The 19,935-nt window shown below is 42.8% G+C and overlaps 1 protein-coding gene across 1 annotated transcript in view; it reads left to right on the top strand.

Moving 5' to 3' along the window:
• Window positions 1–19,935, top strand: part of TPR (translocated promoter region, nuclear basket protein) — a gene marked incomplete in the record, with an annotated part of 1,837,142 nt that overhangs the window by 712,927 nt on the left and 1,104,280 nt on the right. Inside the window, 1 exon segment of the mRNA XM_044085316.1 lies at window positions 8,527–8,717. Coding sequence (XP_043941251.1) covers window positions 8,527–8,717 — 191 coding nt within the window.

Genomic DNA, 19,935 nt, shown 5'->3' with positions numbered 1-19,935 from the left:
CTCATGGCTGTGCAGCCTTTCATCATTTTCCATCAGGACAGAGTTTCCTTACGAACCAATCCTTCCTTTATGCCAAAGGTAGTATCCAGGGTAGCCCTGAATCAGGCTATCCACTTACCTACCTTTTACCCCAATCCTCAAAACAAAGGGGAGAGACTACTACATTCCTTGGACATTCACAGACAGCTACGTTATTATTTGGACAGAACAAAGCCTTTCAGAAAATCAGAGCAACTCTTTGTGTCCTATGCTACAGGAGCTCAAGGGAAGTCTATTTCCAAACAGACAATCTCAAAATGGATAGCCCACTGCATATGCTTTTGTTACTCTCTTCATGGTAAAACTGTACCTGCAGGCATCAAGTCTCACTCCACAAGGGCCACAGCTACCTCTGCAGCTTTCCTCAGGGGGGTTCCTACCAAAGATATTTTGGAAGCTGCCACTTGGAGTTCTGTACATACTTTCTCCAAGCACTATCACCTACCATTATACTCCAAATCTAGAGCAGGCTTTGCCACTGCAGTCTTGCAGGGCATCCAGGCTCCTCCTAGTTCCACCTAGTGCCTACCACCCCTTTTTTAGCTTTGGTATTCTACCCATCTGTTATGACTGCAGCTGTATGCACGATGAACATAGTACAGAGTGCTAATACAGCTGCAGTCCAGGTTTCCCTCCCTCCTTCCCCCTGGGACAGGCCTAATGGCTAACACTTCCTCATACAACCTGATTGAGGTATTATTTTATGGTGTATTTGCTTGCAACTACTGTTTTTTGATTATACTGCATTGCATTATTACATAAATTTATGTATTGCCTTCCTTCTGGGGGCTCCTGACATCTGGGGCAAGAAAAACTGAAGAAAATGGCGTCGGCTGGTTCTTTTGTACCCCTGTCACACTGACATCAGGGAAGAAGCGACGACATCCGACGCCGGACCTAGACTTTGGAATTCGGCCGACCGAGGACCCGCCTGACGGCAGGAAAACCCATCTGTTATGACTGCAGCTGTATTAGCACTGGAACATCTACATTTATGGTAGGTACAAAACTGTACTTTCTTCTTGGGGCTTCAGTCTGTTATTGCCAGTGCTCACCAGATCTCTTGGGAATAAACATTTTCTGGTAATTGTTACTTCAACAGGAAGGGTGTCTGAACTTCTAGTGTGATCTGTCATGCTATGTCTAAACTACAGTCCAAATATGTTCTTAGCATCTTCCCATTTTATTACCTTTCCCTCTCTAGTTATGTGCTCCCCAGTACCTTGGTTCCTTTGCCAGTTTTCTCTAGTCAATTCCAGTTTTGCCTTTAGATTGATACCAGGGTAACTAATGCCCCCCCCCCCCAATCTTCTGGAGGAGACCGAAAAAGGCTTGTGTCCCAGTTGAGACCTTGGAAACTTCAAAGAGCATATTTGCTTGTGAAGTTTTGTTTGGTATAAACTTAGGGATCATATCCCTGCTAGCTTGTATCACTTAAGTATTTAGGTTATTCACCTGAGGTGCCTTGTTTTTTCTTGAGTTAACACCACATTTTATGAAAGTTTTACTGTTTGGTCTTTCGGTGTTAGCAAGATTGTGACCACTGAGTTGTCCAGGCCCACATCTCAGGAGCAGTTTCGTATTGTGACAGTGGTGGCATTTAAACACTCCTCTCTCCAGGTGTTGAACTTCATGCAGAAGGTGGAATGAGTCTTTGTTAGACGGCTTCCTGGCCACTTCATAACCTGTGCATACCTACCTGGAAATAGATTGTGACCAAATTGTCAACAGTAAGAGCTTAAACCATGAGGTAAATTGTGAGTTGCAAAGCACATTGACTAATTAGCGTGGGAGGTTGACTAATTAGCTTGGAAGAGTGTTGCTGCAACTGTTAAGGCTTGATGGTATTTAGCTTCACTGTTCTTGTATTAAGGTAAAGAGTATGAACCTTGGTGTCGCTTATTTTTGCAATCGGATGCAGAATCTGAGGAGATGGTGGAAAGATGTACAGGAATGTTCTGCGCTTGGAAATGCACACATTTTGCTGCAGTGGCTGTCAGGAAGATGTATGCCCTTTGCAAGTCCCTGGTTAAGTGGAGTGACATCCTAACCAGGTATTTGTTTGTGTCTAACACCGGAACGATATGCATAATGTTTACCCCCTGAGGACTTGGGATAGCGTTGGTAATGGAGTATAATCCTCTGGTAATGTTGGGGATTACATTTTTAAAGTATTCTCTCCAATCTGTATTAGTTTTCCTCATGAATGAAGCAATGGATCAGCTTTCATCCCTCCAGGACTAGGGTTAAGGGTGAAGTGGACAAGCCTTGGTCTGTCCTTTTGAGTGGACTTCCAAATAGCCACCTGCATCTTGCATTGCATTGTTGCTGTGACTAGGTCTTCAAGTTCCAGCAACAGAATACACAGGATAGTCTGGCTGAGGCTGTTCTTCCTCAGTGAAGGAAGCAAGACAATCCATCCTTTAAGCCTTATTCAAGGAAAGGAGATTTTGTTCAGCTATGCAGCCTTAAGATTTGGGGAGTAACCAGGCCCTCTCCACTGTTAAAGACCTCAGTCTCCCATTACTCTACTGTGCATACTTCCTGATTTTTTTTTTTTTTTTTTTTTTTTTAAACAGTTAAGCATCAGATATTCCCTCCAGTTCGGTACTGACCAAATTTCTCAAAAAAATGACTGAACAGACCCAACATTTGCAACCATGGCTACAATCTAGAGCTACATTTGGGGCAGTCCTCATTTTATCCTGGTATCACAAAGGGTAAATGAGTTCTGGATGTGGACGGAACAATGTGTGCCCTAAAGTTCTTATTTCTCTCCATAGGAATTGTTCTGAGTGACAGTATCTTAATGGAACATTTGGGACACACCTTTACTTGAAGGGGTCCTACCTCCTGGAACTGCCTCAGAAAGGGTCAGGTGTTCAAGGCATTGAGGTCATCCTATATACAAGGTTTCAAGGTTTGTTTCCTTGTTATTGCAAGGGACCTGGATGGCCATTTCCCATCTCATTATTGTATAGGATATTTCCAGAGTTCCTTTGACTGTGGTTTGATATTCCTTTCAATAGAAATTACTGCTATTTAAACATTGTCTTATGTCATAAGCACGTTTACCAAAGTGTGTTATGCAAGGATGCCAAAGCTGTCTCCCTCCTCCCTTGGAATGTCTGCTGGTGGTGGTCCTGTTGAGGAATTCCTTCATAGGGTCCCTAAACTGCACATTTCAGTGATTGCAGTCCCCTGGGAAGGAAATAAACTAGCAGTACGGTCTGATCCAATGTAAGATTGCCTTCATTTTTTTCCTCCTGTCCTTCCTGCTTCATTCTGTCAGGCTGTCCCAGTGCCCCAGTCTATTGCCAGTGTACTTCCGCTACCAGATTTTCCTGAGTGAACTGTGGCTAGGATGAATCTGAAGGGTGTCCTGATTGGTGATCCTGACTGTTTTGCCCTTCTAAGGGAGATTGTTTTGACCTGCCACGGTGGTGCAGCGGTAGCATTGTTGCCTCACAGCAAGAGGTTCTCCCATTCGATTCTCAGCTGGAGCGCCTTCTGTGTGGAGTCTGCATGTCCTCCCTGTGGTCGAGTGGCGTTCGAAAGACATGCGTAGAATGGTTGTGCCATCGTTGAAGGTTGGGCGTCGAGCTGGCACCTCGGCACCCGTAAAAAAATCTACTGACAATCATTAGCGGACCGGAGTTCCACTGTGGCGACCCCTAACCGGGAAAAGCCGAAAGAAAAACATTTTTCCACCCCCTTTTTTCATTGGCCCATGTGAGGGTTGTCATCCACATCTCACCATGAACATTTCTGATAAATGACCACCTACTTGGATGAGCAGGCACATCCCTCCCTGCCAGCACTTCAGACAGCTGAGATGCTAACCAAGCACTGGTCACCTGGGCCATAGTTAGGGCTTTAGACCTCTAAGCCATGGCACTGGCTCCTTAACATTGCTTTAATTGTTTTACAACCAGATATACAGTAGATTTAATACAAAACACAAAAAGCCACTAGCTGACCATTTGAGAAACTGGAAAAAAATACTACAAAACTCAAAGGAAGAGGCACAAGAACAAAATGGACATTCAGAGCTTTACTTAGACAAGTCAATGCTTGTATCTTGCACAGAAGAACTGTTTTAGAACACACAATTTAAAAAGATCGTGACATAACCATGTGCACAGTGTTTTTGTATTAAAACACATTATAACCAGTCATTTCATGTTATATTTTCCTTTTTAGTGCTACCTTAAAATTTACTACTCCATTAAGATGTGGGGGTTTATTTGCCTGCAGCCTTTTTTGTCATAACAATTCTTTGTATTCTAAATCATCTTCCCTACTACCTCCAATAAATCTGTCTTCTCAGGTGTATCAGTGACTGAAAAAACACATTTCTTAAATTCTATACACTTCTTTGTGTACTTATATAATGCATTTGTCTTTTATTTTTAATAAGATAAGTGTTCCTAAATTGTGTTTGTTTCCTGTTTCTCCACGTAAAAATGATTGCTGTGTACATACTGCACACTACATTTACACCACATATTAACTGTTAAAACTGTACCACTCCAAAGTTTTTTACATAACCTGTATAGCTTCAGAAAAAAAGGCCCCTCAACAAGTAAAACTGCAACTACCTGATTTATTTAAATGTACCTACCTTATTAGATTTCACAATTTCTTTTCCATATCCTTCACTTTCCTTTTTTATTAGTAAAATAAAGCTCATTAGCCAGCTTGGAAATTGCTTCTGGGTGAACCAGTAATATTTTCCAGTTTTCACTCATTTTTAATACCCTTACTATCAGCCGAATGAGGAAGTTGCATTGCTGCCACCCATCCTCCTCACTTTCTTGTCCAATGTTTTACTGTCTTCACCCATTACTTCCTGAATATCTGACTCTCTCTTCTGTTTGGGATACCCCCAACAACAAATTGATGCAGTGGTTCTAACAATGCAGGTGAGACATGCTTCTGTTATACGCTGCTTAACATGCATGGTTTGACTTTTCAGAAAATGTATTTCTTGTGAAAAGGGTGCATACCATTGAAGTGCAAAAAGTAGTTGTTGGCAGAGTTTTTGTTACCAGTATTGGACATTAACTTATTTATTTTATTTTTCTTGAGTTCTACATATAAAAACAAAATTTTAATGAAATCATAACTATGTAAATGATTTACTGAATTTATAAAAATCTAACAGTTTTTCAAATCCTGTTTGCCCCCTGATCAAAGTAAAAAAAAAAAAAAAAAAGTCTGTAATACCTTTTAAGAAAAATGTTCATATTTGACCAATACTGTTCTTCCCCGTACGCTGTCACTAAATTTGCATAAATGGGGAAGCACATTTGCCCACATTGATACCCCTTAATTTTGTCAAAAATATTTATCAAATCTAAAATAGGACTCAAAATATAATCTGTCTTCTTTTAAAACTCAGCTTTGCCCACTGTATAGTGACCACTCTCCAGCAACAGCACTCACTCATCCATTCCATCGGTTGTAACCAACATGTCTTCATCATTCACTTAAAGATCTTGAATTTTGCTCATATGAAATGCATCTCTAACATAAAATGGTCTCATCTGCCCAATTTGAGGTAATGCTTCATGAGCAAACTTTGATACTGCACTTAAATTCATACGAACCCTTGCTTGACACTGGGTTTTAATGGAGGAGCATCAAAATTTGCATGAATTTTAGGAATACCAAATAAGTTACCTAATTTTGGGCTGTTAGAGTGAAACAAATTTCTGCATTTTATCTGAAATCACACTGTTGATCAGTTTGACATGCAACTAGCTATCTGTTCTGCGCACTTATTTAACTTCCTGATAATAAACTTGTTCATTTGTAACATTTTGTAATTTTAATAGTTACTGTTCATTTTCGTGGTGGCTCCCCCTTTGTCTGCTTTCATAATGCAAATACTTCTGTCATTTAACAAGTGTTTAACATCTTTTTTCCTTAAATGACAAATTAAAAAATCTCTTGCTACCTTCTGTTTTTCAAAATTTCTTAATTTCAATTTCTCTTCTCGTAAATGCTAAGAATTGAATGCAAAGGGGAAATTAAAAGTGCAAGGAAATACAAAGTCCAGTATACCCTTATTGTTCTTTTGAAACAAAAGCTTAAAATTCAATTTTCCTTCTATATTTTGTAAAGTCAGTTGTGGAGACTAACTCTATCCTAGCCAATGGAACAAAAGGAAAACCCTTTTGTAAAAGTAGCATTTCGTTAAAATCATTGAAAATAACTTTATAGTTCATGGGAATTGCGTCTTATTCTGTTTGATTTTGTTTGAAATGTAATTTCTCCGTTCCTCCACTGGGTTTATCTTGGATTATATCACTTGCACCCAGGATGTGTATGTCCTTCCAGATGGCCTGTTCTGGTAATCTACCACCTGCTATGACTTTGCCACTTCATACAAACATTTGTACGTTGAGAATGACCGTTCTTCTGTTGCAGATGCTAATCTCCTTGATCTTAGTAATGACTTCTGATAAACTGCTTTATATATATATATGGAAACTGATTGGTCAGCCCTTGTAACACTGTCCATCATCTTTAAAGGGTTCTTCTTTCTGTTCACCAGTTTTGACATCCTCTTTAGTTTCTTTTAATTTGTCATCCTCTTAGCAAGTCTTGACTTCAATAGCGTCCCTTTTAATGTCAAAATATTCTGCATCAGCCACTAATGAAACTTTCAGTAGTGGCAGCAATCCATTTGTGCAGCTTATCAGTTCTTTGGTTTTATGTGCACTCCCCAACTCTGCCTAAGCCCCACATGTTGTGTTTTAGTACATAAACATTGTGTGGAGGATGATCATGTGATTTAGCTATGCGACAGTTTTTAATTTCCAAGTGGCATGTGTTCTAAGTTAAACAGTCTGAAGTTTTCTGTGCAAGGTAAAAGCATCAACTTGTTTTAAAGCTTTGAATGTACTTTTTGGTCTCATGCTCCTTTAAGCTTTCTAGTACACTGTAGATTTCAACCTGTCTGTGAAGATTGCTGAGAAATGAATCGGTCATACATAGCAGTGGGTACTAAGTCCAGACCTTTATGGCCACCGTGTGTGTTCACAGAACTGTTTCCATACATAGAGATGTGAATGTTAGGTTGTCTGACATTTCCGTGGGTTTACAACCATCATGCTATCATTGATCATCCTCTGCTGTCCAGCCCTTTACTTGGCCTTGGGATAGAAAACTGTCACTTTTAATATCCGTTTGCCTCTTTTCCTACAGCCTAGCTTAGGTCCTGAATAAAGTAATGCTTCTTTTGCTGGTTGTGGTGCTCAAATTTGCCCTTCCGTGGTTTGATATATGGTCCCTGTTTGGCTAATAAGATTCCATAATGACAGCTGGAAATGTATGCTGTTCTGGTTGTGCTGGCCCTAAAGGTCTGGGTAGTGGAACTTCTTTGAGAGCCGCTCATAAATATGGCCAAAGACCAGACAGTTCTGTAGGAAGCATGGTTAGCAGTTAAAGTATGAAGTTGTGAATTGCTGGCACATTTGTTGAGTCCTGCTGCTTCAGTCTTTTCTTACAGACCTGGATTCAAGAGAGCATGTGTGTTTATATCTTTACAAACAAGATATCTGCTAATGACCTGTTCACCACCTGGGAGAATGTGATGCCCTCTTCTATCATGTTTATTGTTTAGCAAAGGAGGAGTTCATGTATACTGTATCCTTTGGGAAAAGATCCCCACCTTTTTCATATATTCCCAGCTTGGGGTTTAACCGAATCCTAAACTCTGTAGGGTGTATAATGAAAAATTTAACATATGCATTCTTAACTATACCAGCTGATATACCAAGGGGTCCTCCTTGTTGGTCTGCAGTACTCTTAGTATTCATTACTGTGTGCCTGGATTGCCTTCTTCCAACTCGCACGTTGAATTGTCTTCATATCGGACAATCATATACTTGTATTTTACTTTTAGGGATGTAGAGGTGATTTTTATTATTCCTTTGATTTGTCTCTCCCACTGGTTGTAGGCGAGTTTGTAGACTAGGTTTCTTCACATATATGGTATGCGACACCTCTTCATGTGCCTCCATGTGCGTCTGGCACTAAGCAATGGAACCTGTGTGGAAATTGTGCTGATTCATAATGGGTAGTAAGGATGAACTCTGCTTATTTATTAAGGAGGTCACAGTATAGATCAACTAATGAAGTAGTAACTGGGATGTCTTTGTGTACCAAAATCAGAAGGGTGTGAATCCTCTACAAGGCCTCTGTTGATGCATAAATCTTTATGTAGTTAGATTTTTCTTCCTCCTTAGTCTAGAAAGTGCTCGAGCTTTTGTGTGCTGTGCTGGGGGTCTGAGCACTTCTGTTTGTTGACACTGCATTTTGGCTTTGAAGTGTGAAATCCAGACAGTTTTGGATGCAAGAATTTAACAGATTTAATATTTATTGAGGATTAAAATTAAAACACTAAATGGGCTATGATTTATGGATGTTAATTTTTTGTGAATTTAAGAGTTTTAACAGTTGTGCATTTGTTAACAGGAAGAAGTGTTAACACTGAAGTCTCAAATTGAGGAATTTCAGAAACATAACAGCTTGCTGCATGAGCAGATTGAAAGCCTTAGTTCTAAGATGGTGACCTCTGTCCAGGAAGTCCACCGACCTTCAATTTCACCAAATGTGTCATTTAGTGAGGAAGGAAAATCACAAGAGCAGATCATGGAAATTCTAAGGTAAGCAGAAATGCGGGATTTTTCCATTTATTAACCATAAAGGGGTGGATGTAGAGAGTTCCAAAGGATCATTCCATTTATTAACCATAAAGGAGTGGATGTAGTCTACCAAACGATCATTGTATTTATTAACCATAAAGGGATGAATGTAGAGTCTACCAAACGATCATTGCATTTATTAACCATAAAGGGGTGGATGTAGAGTCTTCCAAAGGATCATTGCCACAATATGCCTGGTGTACGACTTGCAGGTGGATGTCAGCATTAGAGTAGTCAGTTGTCTGGCAGCCATAATTGTGGCTGTCTCTTATGCTTTATATTGACCAGAATTTCTGCTATATAAACAGAACTCATGACTTTTTTAAACCAGAAGACTAAATAGATTTCTTGTTTTTTGAGTGACTCTCTTCACTTCCATGCAATGTTTCTAGAGCTGCAGTTATCCTATTTTATCACTTGCTTTTTCATTTCTATTGAATGTTTATATTGCGTAGCTTTTTCTAGCTAAATTTGTTTGCTTTTCTATGCTGTTGTTGGTATTGATAACCTACTTGGTTGAAAAAAAAATGCTTTGTGCCTCCAGTGAACAAATTCGTATAGAGGATTGTCATTTGCAGTGCTTTTGTTGTAGTGAGAATTGTAATGTAGCTTACTATAAGCACTGTAGAACTTGGTCATTGTATAAATGAGAGAAATTAGAGGCTTTTTATAGAATGAGATACTGTTTGGACTGAGTCATGACTACCCTGCAGCAGTAAGACTGCTAGTTCCAGACAAAGGAAGAAGTATTTAATAATGCCAGAAGTACAAACACCATAAATCAGACAATGAAAAGTTTTGGTAAACGTTTTTATGGGTTACTGTAGAGATTGTTCGATTGTATTCACTGTTGCAGTCTTGGATGTTTATCGTGTTTCACTGTTGCAGTCATTACACTTGGGTTATCCTGCTGGCAGGCTACCCGCAGTTGGCCTGAATTCCAAAGTTTAGGTCCGGCGTCTGTTGCTGTCGCCTCTTCCCTGACGTCGGTGTGCCAGGGGTATAAAAGATGTAGCCGACGCCATTTTCTTCAGTCTTTCTTGCCGCGTGGTGCCCAAAGCAAAAGCAGTTCGCAAGTGCCGGTCGTCTGACTCCTGAGATTTTCAAAAACTAATTTCAGATCTGAAGTCTTCATTAAAGCTAAGTAACCCCACTGGGGAAACTTTTTTTCTTGCTCCAGACCGATGTCAGGAAATAGTTAAGTGTATTTCTTGTTGGAAGCAAATACCTCATAAGGATTTTCACTCGTACTGTATTCCTTGCCTAGGCCCTGATCACAACGTTGCTAGCTGATGTCCTACAAGGATGCATCTGCAGTCATAACATATGGGTTGTCCTGCCTCAGGCAGCCCTTCGGTCGGCCGGATTCCAAAGTCTGGGTCCGGCGTCGGCTGATGTCGCCCTCTCCCCATCAGAGCGCCTGGGGTATAAAAGCGTCAGCCGACGCCATCTTCCTCAGTCTTTCTTGCCGCGTGGTGCCCGAAGCAGAAGCAGTTCGCAAGTGCCGGTTGGCCAGCTCCTGTAATTCAGCTACCAAAGACTTCAAAAGCTAAGTACCCCTTTGGGGACTCTTTCTTGCCTCAGCCGATGTCAGATAAAGTTAGTAATTGCTTAACTTGTGGGAAACAAATACCTCATAAGGATTTCCACTCTTACTGCCTCCCCTGCCTAGGCCCAGACCACGACGTCTCGGCCTGTTCAGCCTGTGCTTCCTTCAACCGACGCACTCTTAGACGTCGGGCGGAGTTTGCAGAGGAATTTTTTGGGGCTAGTTTTTCATACAATATTCCGACTTCACATTTAACAAAGAAACGGAAGGACAAGGACCGACACATGCGGGCCGCGGTTTCGGCTGAAACCACGGCCAGGCCTACCGCGACTGTCTCGGCTGAAACAGAGTCCTTGGTACTTCCGACCCCCGAAACTGCTCAACCGACAACCTCTGCCCCGGAGGCCCCTGCTGAGTCGGTTATTGAATTTCCCTCAGAAACTGGTGTCTTGGAAACTTCCGACACCATTTCTCTAGACAAAACTACACCAGCACGTGGTGCAGCTAGGCCTCCTGCATCCATGTCCATAAAGGCTTTCACCGGGGCTAAAGCTGCTAAATATACAAAAGCTATGCCTCCCAGGGTTATTCCTCAGGGACCCTCTACCAGTTCACAGATTCTAACTTTAGCAGAGGACCTTATCTCCTTAATTAGGGGCTCTCAACCCCATCCGGACAGAGGCTCTCAACCCCCTCTAGACAAAAGGCCCAGGGTTGAGCCCTCTGATCCCCACTCCTCAGAGGAGGCCTCTGATGGCTCTGCTCTCTCTGACTACCAGGAGGAGGCTTTTTCGGCCTACGAGGATTCTGATGCAGAGGAATCAATCCCCTCGGCCTCCCCTCCTGAAGAACTATCCTTCGGGGAGACCCTTCACGCTATGAGAGCATTTCAAATGGCAGGGCCAGGAATTCTCTGACTCCAGGAAAAGATTAAGAACTTTTCTGCATTTACCCCAGCATAGACCTTTGGCTATTCCTCCTGTTTTGACTGTCATTGATGATGTGTACTCTGAGTCTAGCATAACCCCTGACACTCTTCCTCCGGCCCCTGCCAAACCCGATAAGTACTACAGGGTCCCGGACTCGCATCTTTTTCTTTACAAGACCCACTCTGCTGATCCAGAAACTATTTCCCAGGGCCCTAAAGGGGTTGCAGCTACCACTACTAAAAATCCACTCCCCTCTGAAAGGGAGTCCAGGGCTTTAGAGAGATGGGGTAAAAAAGTGTATACTTCTGCTACTCTTTCTATGAGGGCATTAAATTGTCAATTTCATATGATGCAGTACCAAGAGTATTTGTTAGATGAATTGCATAAGAAACTGTCTTCTCCTGAACCCCTAGACCGCAAATCGCTTCAGGATCTGGTACATAACTCCCAGCAGGTTAGCAACCATTTCTTAGTGTGGTTATGATGCATTGGAAGCTTCATGTTAGGTCAGCTATGACAGGTGCAGTCATACGTAGGCATGCTTGGCTGAAGGAACAATCTCTGCCAGACCATGTTAAAGCTAAGCTTCTGGATGCTCCACTGGAAAAGCAAAAGTTATTTGGCTCCACTGCTCAGGAGGTCTTAAAGAAATTTGAGGAAAAAGCAAAATCTGTACAAACAGTCAAAAGATTTTCTACAAGTCCAACCACCAAGATTCAGCAGAAATTGGCCTACCAAGAATTGGTCCTTTCCGGACACAGAAAGAGGCAAGAACAGGCGTGCCAGAGGTAGAGGGCAAGCTAGAGGCTCCTACAGAGGACGTCAATGGCAGCCTCCCAACCAGAGAGGTAGTGCAGGACCTTCAACTGCTGCACAAAGACAGACTCAATGACTTTGCTTTGACTCCGCCAACCAGGGCTCAATTAGAAGCACCTTTGGGCGGAAAGCTTTCCTTATTCTCAGAAAATTGGCACAGTATTACAAGAGACAAATGGACACTGCAAATAATAGACGAAGGATACAGGTTCCATTTCCACACATTGCCAAAAAGAAAAGGCATGCCACACCTGCCACCAAATCAAAGGGCAGAGGCTTTGAAACAAATCTCCAACTTAATGCAAATGAAAGCTATAGAAAAGGTTCCTCTTTCAGAACAAGGCCAAGGATTTTACTCCAGACTATTCCTTGTTCCAAGAAAAAAAAATCAATGGAGGCCTATTCTCGACTTGTCCACACTGAATACTTATCTCATTGTGCCAAAATTCAAAATGCTGATTCTACAGCAATTCCTTCCCATGCTGGGCAAGGGGTCTTGGCTGGTGACTCTAGACCTCAAGGAGGCATACCTGCATGTCCCTATCAGACAAAGTTGCAGAAGACACCGCAGATTTCTTGCAGGTTCAGAGCATTATCAATTCTCAGCATTGCCCTTTGGCTTATCTACTGCGCCCAGAGTATTCACGAAATGCCTGGCATCAGTAATTGCACACTGCAGACTTCAGGGGATTCAAATATACCCATATCTGGACGACTGCCTTATACAAGCGGACAGCCAACAAACTTTGGTAAAGGACTTGAATTATGCCATCCGCCTACTGCAGGCCTTGGGATATACAGTCAACATTCACAAATCAAGACTTGTTCCATCCCAAAGAATAACTTTTCTGGGTGCGGATCTCATCAGCTGAAGAAATTCTGCTCAAGGACATACCACCCACAAGCATGGAAAGTGGACGCCCTATCTTTCAGCTGGAGAACTCTAACAGTGTATGCATTTCCACCTCTTCCATTAATGACCAAGGTCTTACTGAAGATCAGGACAGAGCAGCCAAAATTGATTCTGATGGCTCCGGACTGGCCAAGACAGCACTGGTACCCACTGTTAAAGAGCATGTCACGCACGAAACCATGGCCTCTTCCTCAATGGCCACTTCTCCTGACACAGCACAATTACAAAACTCTGCATTCCAACCTGAAAACCTTGCAACTAAACAGCCTGGAGAATACCTTGACTCCTCCTCAGGATAAGCTATCCAAGAAGGATATCATCATGGAAGCTCGCAGGCCTTCCACAAGAAAGGCATATTCAGCAAAATGGAAAAGATTGCACACTAGGAGCACCACAAAGGGCCTAGATGTGACGGTGATAAACATGGCACATATCCTGGAATACTTGGCAGAAATGCTCCATAATGACCTGTCTTACTCTTCCATTAAAATTCATGCTTCAGCAATTTCAGCAGAGTACAATACTGACCCACCTGTCTTTTCTCATCCTCTCCTAAGACAGTTTCTAAGAGGAATTAAAAACATCAATTCTCCAAGGAAACCTCCAGTGCCTACTTGGGACCTTAACTTCGTGTTGGAAAAACTAACTCTGCCTCCCTTTGAACCAGCAGCATCTGCAGAACTACAGTTCCTGTCTTGAAGACCGCCTTCCTTCTGGCCATAACCTCAGCAAGAAGAGTATCTGAGTTACAGGCCCTCATGGCAGTACAGCCATTTCTTATTTTTCATCAGGACAGAGTCTCATTGAGAACCAATCCTTCATTTATGCCAAAGGTGGTATCCAGGGTCTCATTAAACCAAGCTATTCACCTGCCTACCTTCTTTCCAAATCCACAAAACAAAGGGGAGAAACTAATGCACACCCTGGACATACACAGACAGTTGCGCTAGTACTTGGACAGAACTAAAAGCTACAGAAAAACTGATCAGCTGTTGTTGGCATATGCTGCTGGTGCACAAGGAAAAGCAATTTCCAAACAGACAATTTCCAAATGGATAGGGAATTGCATACGTTTTTGTTATTCCTTTCATGGAAAAACTGTGCCAGCTAACATTAGACCTCATTCCACCAGAGCCACAGCCACCTCCACAGCCTTCTTAAGAGGGGTGGCTACCAAGGACATTTTAGAAGCTGCTACATGGAGCTCCGTGCATACATTTTCCAAGCATTACAATTTACCTTTATATTCCAGATCCAGAGCAGGCTTTGCTACGGCAGTCCTGCAGGGCATTTTAGCTACACCATCCTTCACATAGATCCTCCTCCCCCAGTATGGCTATGGTATTCTACCCATATGTGACGACTGCAGATGCATCCTTGAAGGACATAGTACAGTTTTGTACCTACCATAAATGTAGATGTCCGATAGGTATGCATCTGCAGTCAGGTTTACCCTCCCTCCTTCCCCTCTTGGGTATTTATTGGGTACTTTCTCCTCTCATAGCTAGCTGGGGTTATCTATTATGGTGTATTTGTTTTATATATATATATATATATAATAAATATATATATATATATATATATATATATATATATATATATATAATATATGTGTGTGTGTGTGTGTATATATATATATACATATATATATATATATATATATATATATATATATATATATGCATATATATTTCTGTGCATGTTTGGAATTTATTGCATTTCTCCAAATTTAGCCTTCCTTTGAGGGCACCTGGCATCTGGGGCAAGAAACACTGAGGAAGATGGCGTCGGCTGACGCTTTTATACCCCAGGCGCTCTGACGTTGAGGAGAGGGCGACATCAGCCGACGCCGGACCCAGACTTTGGAATCCGGCCGACCGAAGGGCTGCCTGAGACAGGATAACCCATATGTGATGACTGCAGATGCATACCTATCGGACATCTACATTTATGGTAGGTACAAAACTGTACTTTGGTTTTGTGCTAGATTTAACCAACACACTATTAAGCGTCGGTATGATTTTGCTTTTCATTACTTCGGCCGAAGATTCAATTATATAATGCAGTCGTAACAACCGACCAGAGTTTCTAAAAAGCGCAAGGAAAAAGAAAAGGACAAGCATCCGAGGTCCACAACCGAAGAGGCTCCCGCTAAGCCAGTCGCCGGTTCACCGGTTCTCAGTGAGGCGCTTTCGCAGCCCCTGATGCCTGTTACCTCAGAGCCTCAGGCCGCTGACGACTCTCACGTGGAGCCAGCTAGGCCTCTGGATACTCAAGGTATTGGACACTTGGAAACTGTTCCCTCAGATGGGTCTGGAGCCGCTGAGCAGGCATTGGCTTCTGAGGGTGTTTTCAGACCTACACAGTTATATGTAAAGCCTACTTCAGCTTCCAAAGCAAAGACTAAAGCAGTTCTAAAGACAAAGAAACAACTACAGCATTCTCCTCGACAGACTTCCATGCCTAAAAAGCAGATGCTCAAAACAGGCTAAGACCTAATTACCTTGATCAGGGGTTCCCATCCCCCTCCCCGACAAGAGGCCTAGGCAAGAGACAGAATATGAATCTTCAGATCAGGTTTCCATTTCCTCTGACTCCTCCTCTGAACAGGAATACTCTCTTCCTCCTTATGAGGATTCTGATGCTGAAGAATCTATCCCTTAAGCCTCCCCATCCGAGGATTATTCTTTTGGGGAAAATCTGCATACCATGAGGGAGCATTTCCACTGGGAGAGCCAAGACTATTCAGAATCTAAGAAAAGGCTTAGAGATTTTCTTTTACTATCTCAACACAGGCCTCTGGCTATTCCTCCTGTTAGACACTGTAGATGATGTATTTTCAGAGTCCGGCCTTTCTCCTGACTCTCTACCCCCTGCCCCTGTTAAACCAGACAGATACTACAGGGTTCCAGATTCACATAAATTCCTTTATAAAAACCCTGCTGCTGACCCAGAAACTGTTTCTCAGGGTCCCATAGGGGTCAAGGCTTCTACTGCAAAAAAACCCTATCCCCTCTGATAGGGATTCAAGGGCGCTAGACAGAGGGGGGAAAAAAAGGTTTACACTTCTGCTTCTTTGGCTGTGAGGGCTTTAAACTGTCAGTTTCATATGCTTAAATATCAGCAATACTTGATGTCATTGCTAAAACAGAAAATGTTGTCAAATTCTGATTCTGCAGAAAATAAGGAAATGCAGGGTATATTGCATGCTACTGAACAAGTGGGAAAGCATACATTGCAATGTGGTTTTTATTCTCTGGAAGCCTCTTGCAGGGCCGCAGTTACGGGTTCTGTCATTAGGAGGCATGCTTGATTAAAGGAACAGAATCTGCCTGATCATGTTAAAGCAAAATTACTAGATGCTCCATTACAGCATGATACTTTATTTGGTGTTAAAGCAGAGGAGGTGTTGAAGAAAATGGAGGATAAAGCGAAATCTATGCAAACAGTAAAGGATTTCTTACAGGTGCAGCCACCCAGATTTAGCAGGAACTGGCGTACAAAGAATTGGTCCTTTCCAGTGTCAGACAGGCCACAAAGAGGCAGATACAGATGCCCCAGAGGCAGATCCCAGCCCCAGGGCTCATACAGGCCTAAACAGTGGGGCGCTTCTACCTCCAAAAGCGGAGAGGACAAATCACAGCCATAAAGGACACAGTCCCAATGACTTTCCTCTGCCAGCACCAAGCACTTATCTTTTGGCAGCCCCCTTCGGGGGAAAACTAGCACTTTTTTCTCAAAATTGGCACATGATCACCCAGGACAAATGGGTCTTAAATATAGTGTCCCAGGGCTACAATTTCCACTTTCACACCCTGCCAAGGGCAAAAGGTATGACAGACCTGCCACACAATCAATGGGCAGAGACACAAAAACAAGTTTCATCTCTCATGGACATGAGGGCCATTCAGCGAGTACCACAGCAAGAGCAGGGTGAAGGATTTTACTCAAGACTTTTCTTGATTCCCAGGAAGGACAAAGCCTGGAGGCCAGTACTGGACCTGTCTATTCTAGATACATTTCTGGACATTCCAAAATTCAAAATGTTAACTCTGCAGCAGCTTCTGCCCATGCTGGGCAAGAAGGCTTGGCTTGTAACTTTGGACCTAAAAGAGGCATACCTGCATGTCCCAATCAGACAATCCTGCAGAGAAGATACCTCAGACTCATAGCTGGCTCAATGCACTACCAATTCTCTGCACTGCCCTTTGGCTTATCTACTGCACCTAGGGTCTTCACAAAATGCCTGGCACCAGTAATTGCATTTTGCAGACAGAGGAATTCAAATATATCCTTACTTAGACGATTGCCGTATTCAAGCAGAGAACAAGGACATTCTACTAAAGCATCTGGCATTTCTAAAAAGATTATTAAGTACACCATAAACAAAAAGAAATCAAAACTAGTACCCTCTCAAGAGATAATATTCCTGGGTGCAAGCTTAAATACAACTGCCCAGATGGCTTATCTCACGCCAGACAAGCAAAGGCAACTGACTTTTTACTTCACAATGTTGGCAACAAAGACCCAGTTATCTGCAAGAAAAATTCTGCAGGCTTTGGGCTTTATGGCATCCTGCATTCTGCTAATTCCATATGCCAGACTGCATATGAGGAAACTACAATGGTATCTAAAAAGCGTTTGGACTCAACATTGCCACAGCCTGGAAACATTAGTTACCCTCATTCCTTGCCTGCAACAGGAGTTTCGATGGTGGGCACAGGCCTGTCACCACAACAAGGGACAGCCATTCACCCTACCCACAGCCAGGCAGTCAGTAACAACAGATGCATCAGATTATGCTTGGGGGGCACACATGGCAGGAAAATGTATTCATGGCACATGGCCCACAAGCCAAATGCATCTTCATATCAATCAAAAAGAGATGCTGGCTGTTCAGAATGCCCTGGCAGCTTTCAAGGATCTACTTCATCCAGGACAACTACTGATAAGGACGGACAATGCTACAGTCATGTGGTACATAAACAAGCAGGGAGGCACACATTCCTACCCTCTCTGCAGACAAGCCATGAATTTGTGGGACACAGCTTTGACTTATCAAGTACACCTGCAAGCACAATTCCTGCCAGGAAAGAAAAATACTCTGGCAGACTAAGCAGAAACCTCATGGATCCCCACGAGTGAAAACTGGATCCACAAGTCTTGAGCATGATGATAATTGCCTCTCCTCACAACTGCCAACTACAGAGATTCTGCACCAGGAATTATCACAAGCAAGCATGGAAAATGGATGCTCTATTATTCAGCTGGAAAACCCTAACAGTATATGCCTTTCCTCCTCTGCCTCTCCTCCCCAAGGTACTCCTAAAGGTCAGACAAGAGAAGCCAAAAATTATTCTGATTGCCCCAGACTGGCCCTGCCAGCACTGGTACCCAATCTGAAAGAGCTTGTCTCCAGGCCCAGCCTGGACATTACCTGTAATTCCTCATTTACTGACCCAACGAAACAATCCGATCCTGCACAGCCAGCTCAGAACCCTAAACCTGGCTGCATGGCGGATAATGTAGCCATTGAGAACACACCTCTTTCTAAAGCAGTGTGGATGTTATTTTGGAGGCCAGGAGGCCCAGTACCAGAAAATCTTATGCAGAAAAATGGAAGAGATTCTGTGCTTGGAACCAGGCACAAGGAATTGACACGTTTGTACCAAATATTGCTCAGATTTTACAATACCTAACTGAGATGCTGGACAAAGGCCTGTCCTTTTCATCAATTAAAATCCATGCCTCTGCCATTTCAGCTCATTACAATACGGACCAACCTATTTTTTCTCATCCGTTGCTAAGGCAGTACCTCAGAGGGGCCAAAACATAAGACCTCCAAGGAGAGCACCAATACCTGCATGGGACCTCAATTATGTCTTGGAAAAACTCACACTGCCTCCTTTTGAGCCAGCCAACACAGCTGAAATAAAATTCTTATCATGGAAAACAGCTCTGCTGCTAGCAATAACCTCTGCAAGACGAGTCTCAGAGTTACAGGCACTCATGGCTGTGGAACCTTTTATCATTTTCCAATCAGACAGGGTTTCTCTGAGGACGAACCCGACATTTATGCCTAAGGTAGTTTCCAGTGTGGCCCTTAACCAAACCATTCATTTGCCCACTTTTTATCCAAACCCACAGAATAAGAGTGAGAGACTCCTGCATTCTTTGGACATACACAGACAGCTACGCTTCTATTTGGACAGAACTAAAGCTTTCAGAAAGACTGATCAACTTTTAGTGGCATATGCTGCAGGATCACAAGGAAAGGGTATCTCAAAGCAGACTATTTCAAAATAGCTAGGCCATTGCGTTCGTTTCTGCTATGCACAACATGACAAATCAGTGCCTAAGGGCATTAGGCCACATTCAACCAGAGCAGCAGCCACTTCAGCAGGTTTCCTCAGAGGTGTACCTACCAAAGACATTTTAGAGGCTGCAACTTGGAGTTCAGTGCACACTTTTACCAAGCACTACCACTTACCTCTCTACTCTAAATCCAGGGCAGGCTTTGCCACTGCAGTTCTGCAGGGCCTTATAGCCCCTCCTAATCCTATTTAGACCCAGCCACCCAACCTCAGCTTTGGGATTCAACCCAAGTGTAATGACTGCAACAGTGAAACACGATGAACATAGTACAGTTGTGTACCTACCATAAATGTAGATGTTGGTGTATTCACTGTTGCAGTCCAGGTTACCCACCCACCTTCCCCCTTTTTTTTGCTGGGACTTATCTGTACTTCTCTATCCTATACAACCTATGTGGTGTATTTGCTTGTAGATGAAGGAAATGTTTATTTTACTGCATGCATACTTATTGGCATAATTTTTAGCCTACCAGTTTGCGGGCACCTGACATCTGGGGCAAGAAAAACTGAAGAAAATGGTGTCGGCTGCATCTTTTATACCCCTGGCGCACTGACGTCAGGGAAGAGGCGACAGCAACTGACGCCGGACCTAGACTTT

The sequence above is a fragment of the Protopterus annectens genome, chromosome 10.part0 (genome assembly GCF_019279795.1).
Source record: "Protopterus annectens isolate FY-2018-M chromosome 10.part0, PAN1.0, whole genome shotgun sequence".
In the NCBI taxonomy this organism is placed as follows: domain Eukaryota; kingdom Metazoa; phylum Chordata; order Ceratodontiformes; family Protopteridae; genus Protopterus; species Protopterus annectens.
The sequence above is the reverse complement of the archived record's forward strand: the minus strand, read 5'-3'. Positions and strand labels throughout refer to the sequence as shown.